The sequence below is a fragment of the Diplotaxodon limnothrissa genome, linkage group LG11, assembly GCF_057381915.1.
Source record: "Diplotaxodon limnothrissa isolate DT_005_m linkage group LG11, D_limnothrissa_male_GT1.1, whole genome shotgun sequence".
In the NCBI taxonomy this organism is placed as follows: Eukaryota; Metazoa; Chordata; class Actinopteri; order Cichliformes; family Cichlidae; genus Diplotaxodon; species Diplotaxodon limnothrissa.
The window spans coordinates 34,118,301-34,136,975 of NC_140606.1; the positions used below are offsets into that span (position 1 = coordinate 34,118,301).

The 18,675-nt window shown below is 40.2% G+C and overlaps 1 protein-coding gene across 1 annotated transcript; it reads right to left on the reverse strand.

Moving 5' to 3' along the window:
- Window positions 1-269: 269 nt before the first annotated feature.
- Window positions 270-924, reverse strand: LOC146623327 (C-type lectin lectoxin-Thr1-like). The gene is made up of 3 exons (XM_085365877.1): window positions 669-924; window positions 463-551; window positions 270-368 (listed from the first exon to the last, which is right to left on the reverse strand). Exons 1-3 carry the CDS (start codon window positions 922-924, stop codon window positions 270-272), a joined length of 444 nt encoding a protein of 147 aa, XP_085222003.1.
- Window positions 925-18,675: the final 17,751 nt, after the last annotated feature.

Consider the following 18,675-nt stretch of genomic DNA (forward strand, 5'->3'; position numbering starts at 1 on the left):
CTGTGCTATGCAAAAAACAATCACACAGCATTTCATAAAAAGAATATCACATCAAAAAAAGCAGTTGTGGTAGTCTAATGCTTTGGGGCTGCTTTTATGCTTTGGTAACTGGGTGACTTGTCATAGTTTAACATAAAAAAATATATATATTTTTTTCTAAAACATTAGAAAATCCTTCAGGAGAATGTCTGGTCATCAATTTCTGCCCTGAATCTTTAGCACACTTGAGTTATAAGGCTGAGCAATGATCCAAAGCACCCCAAATCTCTCTAAGTTTCACTATTCTCCTCGTTCTCTTGTTTCTTGGGTTGAATGTTCCATTGCAGTTTGAAATCAGTCAATCCTTGACTTGTTAGCTTGGCTCTTAGCTGTGATAGAATGGAAAGATAAGTAGGTTGCTCTTTCAGTTTTTGTTTGTTTGTTTGCTTTTTTTTTTTCCAGAAGCAAAAACAAGGATTTTACCTGCTGGAGGATCTGGGCATTAGTTGCAGAGTCACTTAAGTCAACATCAGTCACAAACTTCAGCTTCACTGTCGTCCTCAACTTTGCAACTTAGAAGGAGACATGTTGTTATAAAATAACAGTAAGTTTTGACAAATTGAGAAACAGGAGTTAGGGTTAGTCAGGACAAGTTTTCTTTATGTGTGTGTGTGTTATTGAACATTTACCTTGATGGCAAATGAAAACATATTTTATTGTACATATGTCGTCATCCCACACGTGGAGGTTATTCTCCACCACACAATGCTGGTTACCCGGAGGGTTATTTGGGCTGGAACTTCGCCAGTTTTTAAAGGAGCTCTGACTCTTGTCAGACCAGGTCCATGGCACTCGGTACAGACCGATCCAAATGTCATCACTGTTTGGTTTTAATGAACTGACCTCAGCGTTCTCCTCACTGTTTTCGATCACTGCCAAGTTCATGCTTAGTTTTATGCAGTGTTCTCGAGCAGAGGTCCAATTTTTTGTAGTAGAGATGTACATGTAGTTTTTCTTGTTTTGCTCTGTAACTGCAGCAGATAGAAAATGAACCAGTGAGGGGGAAACACATGAAGCAAGTGTTTAAGCATCCATGGCAGATGATAGATGTTCAATTTATTAGGGATATTAATCAGTTAGCATTGCAGTGAATGATTACAAGTTTTGGATAATCAATTTAATGTTTTCAAATAAGTTCAAACTTTTTGAGCTAAGGTTTTTCTTATATTTTATACAGCAAATCTTCAGTGATGCTTTCTGTCAAATCTGCCAGTGAAAAATGCAGGTGAAGTCAGTAGTCAGGTCAGTAGGTGAAATCCATGAATGAAAATATTTTCTTACCATTGTAGCAAGCAAAAGTTTTGTTTTCACCACAGTTTTTATCGTACCACTTTCCTCCAAGACCCATTATCACACAGGTTTCTTTTGCAAGATAATAATTTGGCTGAGTAGAGTCCCAGTTGTGGTAATCAATTTTGCTCGTTTCACCAGTTATTGCCCATCTCCAGGAGTTGGTGTCATTGCCTAACGTATTCTTCCAGGATTCAGGGTCATCCTGCAGTCCAATCCATGCCCAGTCGTAGGAAAAAGATGAATTTAGCCTGCTTATATCATCCATGCTTTCAATGGTGGCCAGGTCTGTGTACTTCTCTCTGCAGTATTGTTGAGCATCGTTCCAGCTAATTTTTTTGTCAACGTAGTAGTACTTACGAGGAGGGAACTTTGAGCAGGAGCAGAGACTAAATCCTTAACAATGATAATAGATAGTATAAGTAGTATTAGATTCCTCACAGTACACACAAGAAAAGGGTAAAACAAACATTAAAGATTCTTTTTGCCCTTATAATTTTTTAATTTTTTTTTTGACAGGCTACACAGGGTACCAGTCTACTACTATAAAAACTGCTAAAGGAGGGCAGTAACGTTGCAGTAATGACCAAATGTTATATGATCAATATTGAATTCAGTGTTTGCCATTATATTTGGGATTTAAGTATCTGCATACAGTTTTTGTAATAGAAAACATTTTTATTTTTAAACATATCCCAACAGCATATTTTACTTCGTTGCTGGGGTCATGAATGGGTCATAACTACTCGATTATCTGAAGACGAAACAATAATTCAAGTTTATTTCAACCGTGGCATATTTACCTTTTTAGTCAGAGCTTAGACACAATGTTAGAATTTAGCAACTCAGCGCTGAGTTGCTCCTGAAAGACTTGATTTTGGGCTCTTTTATGGATTCCAGTTCAAATAACAATGGGCAACACTGTAACACTGTAAGGAATCTTGAAATCATTTTATATATGTCCTTCCAGTATATATCCTTCTGTGTGCATATTAAACAAATATATTGGACTGCTTTTTTGCATTTACACAATATCTGTTTGTGTATGCTCTGCAGCTCTCCATTGAAACAGACACATGGAGCAGAGCAGTTGCTCATAAAAGAGAGACGTGAAGTTCTTGTCCCTGAAAATTTATGAGTGAGAGTTGAGGAAGTGTCTGCATGGGAGTAGTTCATGTTATGCACAGTGTCAAAGGTATAGCTTTAGAAGATCATTTTTAGGGGTTTATATAATGCCTGGAAAAGGAGTATCAAGTTATTGTTTCACCTCTTTGCACCTCCTCAAAGTTTTAATAAAATGAAACATATAATTCTTTTTGACACACTGTTTTCATAATTGAATGTTTTTTATGGCTTCCTTTTCAACTTTACAATTCAAATCACACATTTCCATTATACAAATTTGGGATCTTACCAAAGAAGAGGAGAGTCAGTGTTGGGAAACAGCCCATTTCTGATTTCACTGTAAAGAGAAGGAAATAGGTATAAATAAAACACCAACTTTAGAGCTTTTGCATTACTTTGCATTTGTTTCCAGTTTTCTCTGACTGACGTGTTAATCAGTTAAAGAATGACATAACATGCTTTTGAGAATGAGAATAAGCTCAGAAAATAATGACTTTAAAAGTTTACTTTGGGGATATGTTAAAAAAAAGAAGATTACTATTGTTAATAAATAAATAAATATTCTTAGTGCTTATTTGCTGATTATATATTCTTTTATGTATTTTAATAAGAGAGGGCCAGCTCTGAGTGTAAACTAGGTCGCAGGCTGACAGGAAACTGCATGCTTTTGCAGAGCACAGAAGGTGCAGACGGAAAGGTGCGATCTGATATGAGGCGGACACGAGACCGGTCTAAAAAGATTTAAAGGTAAGCACAAGCCTGTTCAAAGAAAATGCAAATTTGTGCACATTGGATGAATTCTAAATTATCTGTTCGCCGAATGGAAGATCTCAACCTTTAAATTGGCTCAGGAGTGGTTAAATTAAAGTAAATTATAAAATCTGGTAAGTAGATTTCGGGTGACATGTCCATGGTAATTTTGGGTAATTTGTGATAAATTAAATTAAAGTTTGGGGATATTTGATGAAAGCTTATTGTTGTTAATGCTGGGGTGAAGTTCAAAGTTGTTGTGACGTGTGTTTTGAAAATATACGACACTAGATATGGTAAATGGTAAATGGCCTGTATTTATATAACGCTTTACTAGTCCCTAAGGACCCCAAAGCGCTTTACATATCCAGTCATCCACCCATTCACACACACATTCACACACTGGTGATGGCAAGCTACATTGTAGCCACAGCCACCCTGGGGCGCACTGACAGAGGCGATACTGACAGAGGAGATACTTAAATTGTAAGAAATAAATGTATAAAAATTACAGTAAAAATTGTTCTAACAGTCTAATTGCCCAGATAAATTATTTGTTTACTTATTTTACTGTAGACACAAGAGAAATAAACAGATTTTTTTTTTATACTACATTATGAAAAAACAGGAACTTTTCTGTCATTTAATTGTTTATCTATTACTTCATCACTTTGATGTAGTTTGAATGGCTCTGGGGGACGTCTTACAGCTAAGAGTCCAAAAGTTAAGCCCTCTGTCACATTGTTGAAAGATGTCTTTCATTTTCTTTTTCAGTGTTTATTTTTGGTCAATATTAAACTAAAAAGAGACAAACACTGTTCATTTATTGACATAGAATATATGCAATAGAATGAATACATATTGTTCCATCTGTAATTTCTATGTAAAGAGACAATAAAAAAACATTAACAATAACAAAATCTAAATGTATTATAACACTCAAATGGTGAAAATATAAAGATATACTTACAAGTTTGTTGAATATTGTTTTAAGGTTGAGATCTGAATGCTCCACATATGAATGCAGACGATGAATTGGCCACCCTTCAGTCAGTCAGTCAGTCAGTCAGTCTTCGACTTTATTTTCATATGTAAATCATAAGACAAATTAGCTGGTAACACGCATCCAATAAGTCACTGTGACATACTTGACTAGAAGACCAACAGTGATGTTGTGTAAAAGAAGGAGATGAGATGAAGCTCAGATCACTTTCTACATGCAGCAAGATGTTAGAAAGCTTCAATCACTTCGCCGGTAGTTGGATGGGGCCGGTCCCTTCTGGGGGTCCTTAAGGATCAGGACTGTCCGGCCTTCTGTTAGCCAGAAGGTTCCACAGAGGCAAGCTCTGAGCACAAGATCTATAAAGGCTGGAGTTCATCACACCAGGCAAGATCCCATGTGCTGTGTAAAGATGCCCCTGAAACAATCCAGCACATAACAGCAGTGTGCAAGATGCTAGCAGGCAGGGCATACATGAAACGCCATAACTAAGCAACATATGTTGTATGTACTTGTGCAAGTAGTTGGACCAGTACATACACTGTAGGCAAATATGTGTTTATGTGCGCTTAACGTATAATGCAAACTTATAGATTACGATCCAGACACAAAAAACTTTGTGTAGTTCATTTTGATGGGGTTGTAATTCACATTACTGCCCCATGAAATCACCAGATTAATTACAGTTTTTGAAAAAAGATCAAAATGAGCAAAATCCCACAGAGCTGGAAACATCTGTTTCTTCTGTTGCAGATAGTGCTGATTTCTGTGGCTTCAAACATTTTAACTGATCTCACTTTAACCTCCAGCAGCTGTTAAAATCAAAACACTTACTGTGACATGACTGCTGAAAGGGATGTGGCCAAGCATTCAGCTTGCTGCAAGGGTTGAAACCAAGGTAGGGACCACATAGGACACATTTCACACATTCTTGTCCCTTTTACATTATGGTGGTACCCACAGAACTGTCATGCCTTGTGGTGTTTTCATCTCGCCAGCCTGCTTCACCTACTGAAAACATCATTTAACAACATTTCAGGCAGTCGTAACTAAAATGAACTTTTGTTTTTTCCTCCTCCCCCACATACTTACAAACATCCAAGTAATATTTCTTTGTAGTTGCCTGGTGTTAAAACCTGCAATGCAGAGGCAGTGTTCTGCTCAATGTAATTTAAGGTTGTTTAACATTCCTTTTTTCTAACTTTAAACCTTAGTAAACAAAAATTATTAGATAAACAGCTAATTGCCTCCAACTCTCACACAATGATAAAAGGTTTTTGCAGACTACCCAAACACAAAATGCAGCAATTCTACTTCAACAATTCAACTTTTTTTCAAGATCTATTGAGTCCAGAGTCCAACCTAATATTTCTGGCTCACAGTATTTCTGGTGCATTAACTTAAACATACAGCAAATGTAAATGAAAAAGACAGAAAACCAAAGATGCCAGTCTCAGTTTCCTGAATGAATGTTGTGCATATTCGTGCCTCTCAGTTGAGTCCTGGCAAAGTCTTCATAGCCTGTGTCCTGTTGTTGGGAAGGTTTACAGTAGTGGTGTTGACTTTAATAAATTACAAAATAACACAAGCAAAATAATATAGAGTATTGAAATTACATATTGAAGTATTTGCATTATTTTTTGCAAGGGTTATAACATGAATGTCAGCTGATAATGCCTTCAAATTATGAAGAAGTGCAAACAAGCTAAGTACAGCTCCATAACACTGGTGGTGAGGCCTGTGGAGGAGAATGATGCCTTTAGCTAAAGCTGTCACTCTGAGTGAAATTAAGGAACCTGATTATGTGATGGAGGGGATGCTGCCAATATCAAATATGTAATGACATAAAGTCAATACACTGAGAGGTCGATTTAATGAGCTACCAACTCTCTGAACAATATCACAAACAAATGGAATGGAATAATTATTTGTACAAATTTTGTTTCTGAAAGTAGGGCTATAATGTAATGGATTACTTTTTTGATAGTAGTAATCTTGATGTGGAGTAAAAGAAATTGTCTTTAAAAGTGATATTGCACAATGCTGCATGTGAATTTCTTTCTATGGTTGGAACAATCAATTTCTGACTAAGTCTGAGGACGTTTTTTTGCTATTCTTGATATTATATCTAAGGTTTTGTTACTATTACAGTTATTTTTCAGTTATTTATTTATAGAGCTAGAGTTTTAAAAGTTATATTTAACTTTTAGTTTTTACCTTTTGTTGGAATTCCAATAGAAACTAATTAACATTAAACATGATAAAATTTGTACCTGCTGATGTAATGAACAGTAATAAAAACTATTATGGAAAACAAATGTGTTGCTGACACCTTCAAACTGTTTTTCAAAATCCCGACTCCTCCATGCTACAGAATGGATCAGTCATTAGGCAGTTAGTTTGCTTCAGGCTCGTGTTATGTTCAGTCTATTTTTACAAATCATTTCTGAGGAGGAAAAAAAACTAAACAGAAATGCTATGAAAAGAGTTTGTTTACAATTCTCTTTTCTACAACAATAAATATGGAACAATGGAAACATTTTAGGTATAGGTGTAAAATGTGTCATTTTACTAAAAATATAACAATTAATCTGTCAACAGTCCTCCTCCTTTCAGCGGTGTTCGAATTCTCTTCAAAGGATGTATTGCTTTTAAATTTATCCACTGACAGAATGAGATGCTGGCATATTGAGCCCAGCGTGAATTAGCTTTCACCTTACTAAAGAGGTGTAAAGGGGATTCTGCCTAAAGCTTCAGTGAACAGATAGAGGAGGTGCTGCTCTAAATACTTGATCAATAAGACATCAATGAGAATTAGGTCTCTCTGGGCTTGTTGCAATGTAAAAGAGAACAAAAATAAACCAGGAATCATTTTGTCCTCCACAATATAATTGCTGTTATTTACAATGATAACCTCTGAATTACTTCATTTGGTTAAGTTAAAAATGTTTTGACCTAAAATTTGTTAGTAATGATACAGGTACGAGTGATGGCTGTAAACTTGTAAAAAGATGGAATATACAAAGGTCTTTCAGTGAAGTCATGGCTATTAATATCTGTGAGTCATACAACAGAGTTTTAACTCAAAGTTCAAAATCGATCATTCAACAGTTTTCATCTTTCCCCACCAGATTGTAGCTCTAAGTCTCGCCTACTGAAGAGATGCAGTAAATCATTAAACAGATCCAATGATTAGGTGCATGTAACAAGCTAAAACTTCAGTATAATTGTGTGTATGTGTGTGTTTTATGTTTTAATTGCTATTTGTTAGAATCTTTACATTATTTTAACAAGTGTTAAATTTTCTATAACAGATACAATGTAGACATCTTTTTTAGAAAATATTAGCAAATGTTATTTAAACAAGAGCAAATGGTATTTGAAGAGGCTATGTTCAGCCGTGGATTATTACACATTTGTTGCCCCAGGGAAGTATTTACTGCAGCAAATATGGAACCTAAGTGCGAACATCCATCACAATAAAGGGGAATCCATTGCTGTGATCTGCGACACAAAGGCTGTGTAACAGTTTAGATACAGGCAATATTAAATGAGTAAATTATGCATTTTGATCTTTTTATTGAAGAGATTTAAAAAAGAAATCACATGGTTTATTGAAATATAACACAAAAATATGTAATCCCTGAATGTACAAAACTGCCCAATAGGCAAACTATAAGATACTTTGGACCTGAAACTATCTGCCGGTGAGAGGAAGATGAATGATTGATGATTTTCCACAATCTGCAATGCTGCTTAATAAAATGTGTCATTCATTTGGTTCATCTTAGCAGCCATAAAATGTACTGCAGCAGATGTCCACACTGTTGACATTTAAGATGATGACTTCTTTCACGCCTTCTGGCTATGTAGACCATTTCAGGGTTTTTATTCAGAGGTCATGGACACTTGGCTCCATCCAGAACTCCTCTCTGCTCATAAATTTCTGCTCTGAGCGAGCTCTCCACACTTCAAGTCAGACACTAGGCCTAGTTTGCAGTATTTGTTTTTAAAGCTTGAAAATTTCAGAATCAGAATCAGAATACTTTATTCATCCCGAGGGAAATTAGGGGTTACAGCAGGCAGCACGCTAATGGCGCATGCGCACTCACAAAGGAACCTTCTGACCAACTTTACACAAACATCACATTGGGCAGACATGTCAGAAGGTAGGCTGATAGGAAAAAAACAACGAAAATACACTACATGAGGTAAGAGGAGGAGAAAAAAAACTCCACTCAGACTGAGCTCCTAGTGGGAGAACAGTTTGATAAAAGAAAAAACACCTCAGCACAAAAGCACATGACTATCAATACACCATAGAAACACGAGACAAGCAACAGGGGCGGGTAAAGGGTAAGAGAGAGCCGGCGTAGACAGCGCATCCGGTCCTGCAGCATCTGTGCTGGTCCAGTTGACTGCTATCATCCCCGGTAGGGCACAAGCATTGAAGGCGTTGGAAAGGGAGGGGGATGAGTGAGTGCTTATCAGTGTAAGTGTGTGTGTGTGCGTGTCCATAGTTTAGCTGAGACAGTGTCCTTCGGCCTATCAGGCTAAGTAAACAGTCCTCCAGCCAATCCAGGTGTCCTTCATGGGGCGGGAAGAATAGTCATCACACAGTCGTTATCAGGGAGTTGTTTTGGTGGGCTCCAGCCTTGGGCCTGCAGCTGGGGCCGTGGTGTCCAAATGTTGAATATTGTTGATTTCTCCTTTGTGAGCAGCTCGAATTCTAGCACTCCGAGGCTGGTCTCTCGATCTCCCGTTGAAGAGCTGCGAGCCTCCCCATGATGGTATCAAACTTCTGTTCCGTGGTGTTGTCAGTCTTTTGATTCTGAGACCTCACAACTGCAGTGATCCGTTCCGCGATGTTTTCCAACTGTCGCTCAAGGGTCTCATTTTGAGCAGGCCTCTCTCTGATGTTTCCTTCACAGCAGCTGTAAGCGTCTCCAAGGTGTTGACCATATTACGTTCGTTGTGAGAGGTCGCACCTCGTCCCGTCGCTTCGAATCCAGCGGGCAGCCTTGTGGGGGTTTGAACAGCCGGTTCCGCTTTCTTATTTCTCTGATAAACCAGGGCTAAGCCAACGCCGATCAGCATGAACCCTGTTATCATGGTTCCGAATAGGTAGATATCTTCAGCGTCCTCGATCGACAGTCCCGCCAGGCACACGGTCCTCCAGTTCTGCCACCCGTCCATCGTGTAACCGGCAGGGAAAGTCCCTCCAGGGCACTCAGGCTCTCCCGAGCCCCGACTTCTCGTTGAGAAAAGGGTGTCAATAGCACTCAGAGACCAGTTGATCAAATCCATAATTCTCTTTTAGGTTTAGAGAACGACAGTGAGAGACTGTTCCAGGGAAAGTAAATTCACACAAGACAAGACAAGGACATAGAGGCGAAGCAGGGAAGATAAGGGTGAGGAGGAGAGGAGAAAGTGCGACCGCCTTCGCTGAGAGCTTCTATGTCCTTGAAAATTAGCCAAGACCTTATCTGATTGAAGAGACAGAAACCATCTATCACCCTATAGATGAATTTGCTGACTAAACATCAGTTTCGAGAATCTCCAACAACACATGCTCTCGCTTCTTACAGTTTTTTGCAGAGTTGATTCCTCCTGCTTTGCACTCAGACAGTTTAATTAAATCAAGCACGTAAATTGATGGATCCTAAATGTATTACTGATCTTGTCATTTGAACTGCAAAAAAATAGAAAATGGTAAATGGAATGAAAATATGAGGTTGGAGAGACGGCGAAGAATGCAGCTCTTATTCTGCTCTGAATGAAGGTAGTGTCATGCCAGTTTGATAACATCGCAGCACTTGTTAGTGTAAGGATGTGTTCTGCTCACTGGGTCGAGGCCGATCACAGCTACAGTACCTGGAACAAACACACACCTGATCATTGTTAATATCGGTGCACAGTGCTGTATCTAAAACCTTTTGTTGCTTTTTGTTTTTGTTTTTTAAATCCACTTTTATTCAAATGAAGCATAAGATTTAGGAGCGCACTTCTGAATCGTTGCCTTGCATTGTTTTTATTTACCACTCAGAAAGTCAGCAGCCATTAAATATTTTGATCCTGGTAAAACAAACATTTGGAAGCAATCCATCATGACTGCTATGGTACTGATTAATAGTATTCAGTCAACCTTTATTATAACCATTATAAATTAATTAATAATCTTAAATTAAACTAATGGAACTTTTAGTTAACTGATTACGTTAATAACTGATACATAAAATAATTTATTACTTCTGTACCTTGTTTAACAAATAATAATTTTATGAATGTTAATATATTTAAAATGGACTCCATAGCTGATAAAAATGACATAATTACAGTGGCTTGCAAAAGTATTCAGCCCCCTTGAACTTTTCTACATTTTGTCACATTACAGCCACAAACATGAATCAATTTTATTGGAATTCCACATGAAAGACCAAAACAAAGTGGTGTACACGTGAGAAGTGGAACGAAAATCATACATGATTCCAAACATTTTTTACAAATAAATAACTGAAAAGTGGGGTGTGCGTAATTATTCAGCCCCCTGAGTCAATACTTTGTAGAACCACCTTTTGCTGCAATTCCAGCTGCCAGTCTTTTAGGGTCTGTCTCTACCAGCTTTGCACATCTAGAGACTGAAATTTTTGCCCATTCTTCTTTGCAAAACAGCTCCAGCCCAGTCAGATTAGATGGACTGCGTTTGTGAACAGCAGTTTTCAGATCTTGCCACAGATTCTATAGTAACCTCATTAGGTATATGTACAGGCAACAGAAAACTGAATATAGGTTATTTAGAAAGCTTAAGTTTGCAGTGGAAATGATTATATCTACAAATAAAGTCAAGAATTGATTTTTGCTGGTTAAGTATTGGAATTTTGTATTCAAGGATGTGATGAACTTTACATGATTTTTTATGAATAATATCACAAATGATCAGCTGACAGTGAGAGGAATTTATTCCCACATGTGAGGTGTTTTGAACTAAAGTGTGTCGAGTTAGCAAGAAGTAACCATGGCTGTTCTTACAGTACACTAAAAGCAGGGATCACTGTTGTTATGAATTCACACTATTTAAAAACGATAAAATAAAATAGAAATGATACCCAGTAACTTAAACCCTCATTTTTGCTGCCATTATATGAAGAGACACCATAAAACAAAGGCAAAGTTCCATACACACAGAACAGTTGAACTGTATGAATTAAGATCAAGATATTTGATACAGGACTGAGTATAGGGCGACCGTGGCTCAGGGGTTTGGGAAGCGCATCTGACACTTTACCCTACCGCCTACTGGTGTTGGCCAGAGGGGCTGTTCTGATATCAAAAGTTTTTAAGGTAGACTGTTTTCTTGGATTTGGTAAATGTTTAAATATGCAATTGTAACTCTCTGGTGCCACCTTAAAACCTGTAGTCTGTAATAGGACATGATGTCATTGGTAAACAGGAAGTAAGTCTGTGAATTAAGGAGAAGGCATGTGCAGCATGGTGGCCTTAGCCAGATAAATCCAGTGGCATCCACATACATCCTATGCCTTTGGTAGCATTGTGGGTATGTATAGACTTGTTTTATATTTTATGTGCATGTATAGACCACTTTCTTTCAAGTAAGTTCATTTTTCTGTAAGTTTAATGATAAAACCAATCTTATGCAGTTTAAGCTAGCAATCGCTTATGGAGCTAGTTAACCCTTTAAGACCTACCATAGAACCAAGTCCGCCAGAGCTTATATTATATTTTTACATGCTGTGGAGCCATTTTTGGGAGCATTTCAAGTTGCTATACATCAATACAACCATTATAGCCCAGATTTTAATAATATGTATTCATTAAGTGCATAGTAATTACATAAATTGCAAAAAAGTGCAATAAACTACAAAAAAATTGAAAATCGTTTTTGATTTTTTAACATATATTTGTAGTTAGAGAAATTTAAGAGTCTTATCCCTCAAAACTGTAAATACAAAAAAGTTGCACAAAATAGTTTCCCACCACAGGAAATTTATTTTGAGTGTCTTCATAGTTTTATTTTTGAATTTTTATACACTGCAGGAAAAACGAAAATAAATATTATACTGCAAATTTGCAAAAAAGCAGCATATGCATCAAAATAAACTATTTCCAGCAGTGCAATATGAGTCCTAAGCATCCCAGAAACGACACAGAAAGTCATAAAGTCAAAGATAACTTTTAAAAAGAGCAGTATAGGCCCTGAGGCCCTGATCGCAAAAAAGACTACATTTCCGCGAAAATGACGTCACTTCCGGTTTTGGGCAGGTAATGGCGGAAATGCAAAAGTTCGCGCTGACGTCTATTCCAACGTAGGAAGTGTTTTGAACAGCTGATCAGATCGGTAAAGCGTGTTTCTGGAATATTATGTTTTTGTTCCTGCAAGCGCTTTTTATGCAGTTTTTGCAAAGCTTTATGTGGAAGGAAACCGTGACCTAGGACAAGCTGATGGCATCAGATGTAAGTACAACTCCTCCGGTTTCATATGCAAAAAAAAATTTTTGCGCTAGCTTACGTGGTTGCAGTGCTACTGGGATTTAAAAATAGTTACGCATAACAGAGCGTTCCCGCTCCGATCGGCTCTAAAGGGTTAAAGGGGAATGACAAACGTATTGGATGCATTCATTATAGCAAGACTTGTTAAAATCATAATTTGATGTTTGTATTTGACTTAAAAAGGGAAGTAATTCATATGAACATTGCATGTTGACATATTAAAAAACTGGGTTAATATATTTTCATCGTTATATATGTACATGGTGAATAAGTACAGTGATTATGCCTTGTACTGTTTGTTACAGTTTCACCTTTCCCTGTGTCAATAAACCTGTGAACCGGGAATCGTGTCGTCAGAGTCTTGATGTGGGGAAGGAGTTTAGCTGACTGCCCAACCATAGCAGAGGCAGTACAGTGAAACCACACTTCCTAGCGGGCAAGATAACGTGGAAACGCCGACAGATGGTAGGGAGACCATCATCACAATCAACTAATGGACAATTAGCACATCTAAGCAGAGATTCGCTGAGAAATTGTTCAGTCCAAGTCAGAAGAAACAACCATGTCAAAAACGCATTCGCACGCTCCTTCTGTGCACTCCTATGCATCATCAACTGGGTCTGCTGCAGCCAAGGCACGAGCACGTGCAGAAGCAGCAAAGGCTCGTCTTTCTTATGCTGAGGAGGAAATAAACCTAAAACTAGAAAAGGCTAAATTGGAAGCCTCAATGCAAATGCTAGAATATAAGAAAGAAACTGCTGCAGCCATTGCGGAGGCAGAAGTGCTAGAAGCTGCAGCTGATATCAATAGTGAAAGACGTAGTTGTGACCTTGTACTAGATTCTGACCCTCTAGAAACTATTCAACGAACACAACAGTATGTTGCGGACCAAGGCAAAGTATCAGAGACAGAGCATCAGTGGCATGAAAGTGTTACGCCAACAAAATCACAGCCGTTCCCCAGCTCACATGGAGTTCAGATCTGTAAGGAAGAAGATGTTCACGAGCCACGACAAGTAAGATTTGAACACAGTTCTGCTACTCCAACCCAGAATCTCAGATCTCAAAATGACTATAGTGGTGCATTTCCCTCAGCCTATCCCATATCTCCTAACGCCAACTATGGCAGCCCCAACCCAAATGATTTTGTGAGATATCTTGCACGCTGTGAACTTGTGTCTACAGGCTTACTCCAATTTAATGACAAGCCACAGAACTACAGAGCCTGGAAACGCTCATTTCTATCTGCAACCAGTGGCTTAGATTTGACTGCGAGTGAAGAGATGGATCTTCTTTTAAAGTGGCTTGGCAAGGAGTCAAAAGAACACGCAGAGCAGATCAGAGCAATTCATGTTAATCATCCAGGAGCTGGGCTGGATATGATATGGGAAAGACTTGATAGAACCTACGGCTCAACAGAGGCAATAGAGGATTCTCTCTTCAAGCGCATTAACACATTTCCAAAGGTAGGAAATCGAGACTATACTAAGTTAACAAAGTTGAGTGATCTTCTGATGGAACTTCTTTCGGCTAAGGATGAAGGAGACCTACCTGGACTTTCATTCCTCGACACAGCAAGAGGTGTCAACCCAATCGTGCAGAAGCTCCCCTTTCGTCTGCAAGAAAAGTGGGCTTCAGCTGGCGCATCGTACAAGCGGCGAGAGCATGTGCCGTATCCGCCCTTTACCTTTTTTGTAGAGTTTGTTAGCCAGGAGGCTAGCATTGCCAACGATCCAAGCTTCAACTTCATCACTCAGACAGACATCAGCCCCAGGACTGAAAAGTTAGCGTGGCAGCCAAACAAGCATAGAAGAATCTCAGTCTGTAAAACGGACGTATCCTCCAGAGCTAGTTCTGATTCTAGTAAGTTCTCATCAAAGCTTGATGATTGTGATAAAGTATGCCCCATTCATGGGAAACCACACCCATTACGCAAATGTCGTGCATTCAGAGAAAAACCGATTGATGAGCGCAAGATGTTCTTGAAGGAGCACAATTTGTGTTTCAAATGCTGTTCAGCATCATCGCACCTTGCTAGGGATTGCAAGGTCAAAGTGCAGTGTTCTGAGTGCAAAAGTGAAAGGCACAACACAGCTCTACATCCAGGGCCTGCACCTTGGATAGAAGTGAAGGACCCTGCTCCAGACCATGGCGGGGAGGAAGTTGAAACTTTGCCTCAATCGGACATCACAGCCAAATGCACAAAGGTTTGTGGGGGAGATCTGATGGACCGATCCTGTTCCAAAATATGCCTCGTGAAGGTATATCCAGCTGGGAACACAGAAAAAGCAGTGAAGCTGTATGCAATTTTGGATGAGCAAAGCAACAGGTCGTTAGTTCGCTCACAGTTTTTTGAAGTGTTTGGTGACAAAAGCCCATGTGCGCCATACATACTGAGAACATGTGCAGGAGTAAAAGAATCAGCAGGTAGGAGGGCAAGTGGCTATGAGGTGGAATCTCTTGATGGGACTGTCCGCATTCCATTACCCAGTCTCACAGAATGCAATGAAATTCCCAACAACAGGGATGAGATTCCAACCCCTGATGTCGCTATTCATCATGCACATTTAAAGTCACTGGCACACCTCATCCCAGATCTGGACCCAAATGCCCAGATCATGCTTCTCCTAGGGCGGGACGTTATCAGACTACATAAAGTCCGCAAACAAGTGAATGGTTCACACAACCAGCCCTATGCTCAGAAGTTAGATCTGGGGTGGGTTGTTGTGGGCAACGTGTGTCTCGGCAGTGTCCATAGGCCATCAGCAATCAGCTCCTTCTATACAAATACCACAGAGCTGCGAAGGCCATCTATCTTTAACCCATGCCCTAATGTGTTTTGTGTTAAAGAAAGGTACAGCGCCATCCAGGTTGCAGACCATCTTCCAACATGTCCTGAACAAGAGTCCATCTGCGATGTTGACCATCTTGGATGCAATGTGTTCAAGAGGACCAAAGAGGATAACCAAGTTGCTCCTTCAATTCAGGACGCTTCATTCATGAAAATAATGAAGGCTGGACTACAGAAAGACACAAATAACAGCTGGGTAGCCCCTTTACCCTTCAAGAGTCCACGTCAGCAGCTTCCTAACAACAGGCCTCAGGCACTGAAGCGTCTCAAGTCTCTCATTCACAACTTTGAGAGGAAGCCTGAAATGAGGGAACACTTCCTTAGCTTCATGGAACAGATGTTCAAAAATGGTCATGCAGAGTTGGCTCCTCCGTTGGGTGAGGAGGAAGAGCGATGGTATTTACCAACATTCGGTGTGTACCATCCCAAGAAACCAAAGAAGATCAGAATAGTTTTTGACTCCAGTGCTCGATTCAATGGTGTGTCACTCAACGATGTGCTGTTGACGGGGCCTGATCTGAACAACACACTGCTGGGTGTATTGATTCGCTTTAGAAAGGAAGCTGTTGCATTCTCAGCAGACATAGAACAAATGTTCTACTCTTTCTTGGTCAGAGAAGAGGACAGAAACTTCTTGAGGTTTCTATGGTTCCGTGATAATGACCTCTCCAAAGATATCGTGGACTACCGCATGACAGTCCACGTGTTCGGGAATAGCCCCTCGCCTGCAGTGGCTATTTACGGCCTGCATCAATCCGTTCAAGTCAGTGAGTTCCATGCTGACCCTGATGTAAAGCATTTTGTGATGCGAGACTTTTATGTGGATGATGGACTGAAGTCTCTGCCTACAGTCGAAGCAGCTATCAACTTGTTAAAGAAGACACAGGATGTCCTCTCCAGGTCTAACCTGAGGCTGCATAAGATCGCAGCAAACAAGAAGGAGGTCATGAGAGCCTTTCCTTCAAGAGACTATGCAAGTGACCTTAAGCAAGTGCACTGAAGCACCGCAGCAATTTCCTAATGTTGTAAACCTGCTCAACATTTGGCAATAAACCCCTTTCTGATTCTGATTCTGATTCTAAAGATCTTGACCTTGATGCAGACACAGTACCGATGCAGCGCAGTCTCGGGCTCAACTGGAACCTTCAAACAGATTGCTTTGTCTTCAGTGTCTCCCAGGAGACGAAACCTTATACTCGCCGGGGAGTCTTATCTATCATTAACAGTCTCTACGACCCTCTTAGGTTTGTAGCACCAGTTGTCATACAAGGCAAGGCCATTCTGCGAGAGCTCACTGCTGAGAATGGTGACTGGGATGCGCCATTACCTCGAGACAAGGAGGAAGCTTGGGCCTCGTGGAGAGCTTCACTGACAGAGTTGTCAAGTCTGACGATACCCAGACCCTACACTGAAACTTCACCATCGACAGCTGTCAACAGAGAATTGTGTGTTTTCTCTGACGCTTCAACAAAAGCTATTGCTGCAGTAGCATATCTTAGAGTCACAGACACTGCTGGAAACCAGCATGTGGGGTTTGTCATGGGAAAGGCCAAGCTGGCTCCTCGTCCAGAGCACACAATCCCGAGATTAGAGCTCTGTGCAGCAGTACTGGCTGTTGAGTTGTCAGACCTGATCTCAGCAGAACTTGATCTTCAGCTTAATGCTGTGACTTATTACACAGATAGTAAGGTGGTTCTGGGCTACATTTGTAGTGAGACCAGGCGTTTTTATGTGTATGTAAGTAATCGGGTCCTGCGCATTCGAAGATCCTCCAGTCCACGCCAGTGGCACTACGTGGCCACAAACCAGAACCCTGCAGACCATGCAACGCGTTCTGTTGCTGCAGGCACTTTAAAAGACACCAACTGGCTTAGTGGACCCAGGTTTCTGTCCAAACCAGAGCAAGACATCCCTGACATCACCTTTGATCTTGTGGACCCAGGTTCAGATCCAGACATCCGACCGCTTGTGTCCACATTAAGCACTGCCACAGCATCCAAGCAACTTGGGTCCCAACGATTCACCAAGTTTTCTTCGTGGCAGTCACTGACTCGTGCAATCGCCCATCTGAAACATATTGCCAGTTGTTACAACATGATCACAACAAACAAACCTTGTAAGGGCTGGCATCTTTGTAAGACAGGATTTAGTGTTGAGGAATCCACCCAAGCCTCAGACATCATCATTCGAACAGTCCAAGAAGAGGTTTATGGCGAGGAGATCAAATGTATCATAATACACAAAGAGGTTCCCAGAAGTAGTCCTCTGAAAAGTCTCGATCCCTTTATTGATGCACATGGCCTACTAAGAGTCGGAGGTCGTCTTCACTATTTGAGTCTTGCTCAGAGTGAGAAGACTCCTGTGATTATTCCAGGGAATCATCATATTGCAACCCTGCTCATTAGACAGTACCACGAACAAGTTCACCATCAAGGGCGTCTCTTTACGGAAGGGGCCGTCCGTGCAGCTGGATTTTGGATAGTTGGTGGAAAGAGAAAAGTGAGCAGCATCATCTACCGATGTGTGACATGCAGAAGACTTAGAGCTCCAGTAAGCTGCCAAAAAATGGCCAGCCTTCCGGCAGATCGTCTCTCAACAGACCCTCCCTTCACAAATGTTGGCCTTGATGTGTTTGGTCCTTGGAGTGTTTCTGCACGCCGGACTAGAGGAGGCCTCTCACACAGCAAAAGGTGGGCCGTGATTTTTACATGTATGAGCGTAAGAGCCGTACATATTGAAGTCATAGAATCCCTCGACACATCCAGCTTTATCAACGCATTAAGGCGGTTTCTAGCAGTTAGAGGGCCGGTCAAAAGTATTCGATCAGACAGAGGCACTAACTTTGTGGGTGCTTGTTAGTCCTTGAAGATACCTTCTAACATCGACCACAGTGGTGTCAAGTCTTATCTGTCAGCCCAAGGATGCTCTTGGACATTCAACCCTCCACATGCCTCCCACTTTGGTGGAACGTGGGAAAGGATGATTGGTCTGGCTAGAAGGATTCTTGACTCCATGTTCCTCCAGCTCAAGGGGAAGCTGACCCATGAAGTGTTGGTAACTTTCATGGCAGAAGTAGCAGGCATCATTAATGCCCGGCCTCTTGTTCCTGTAAC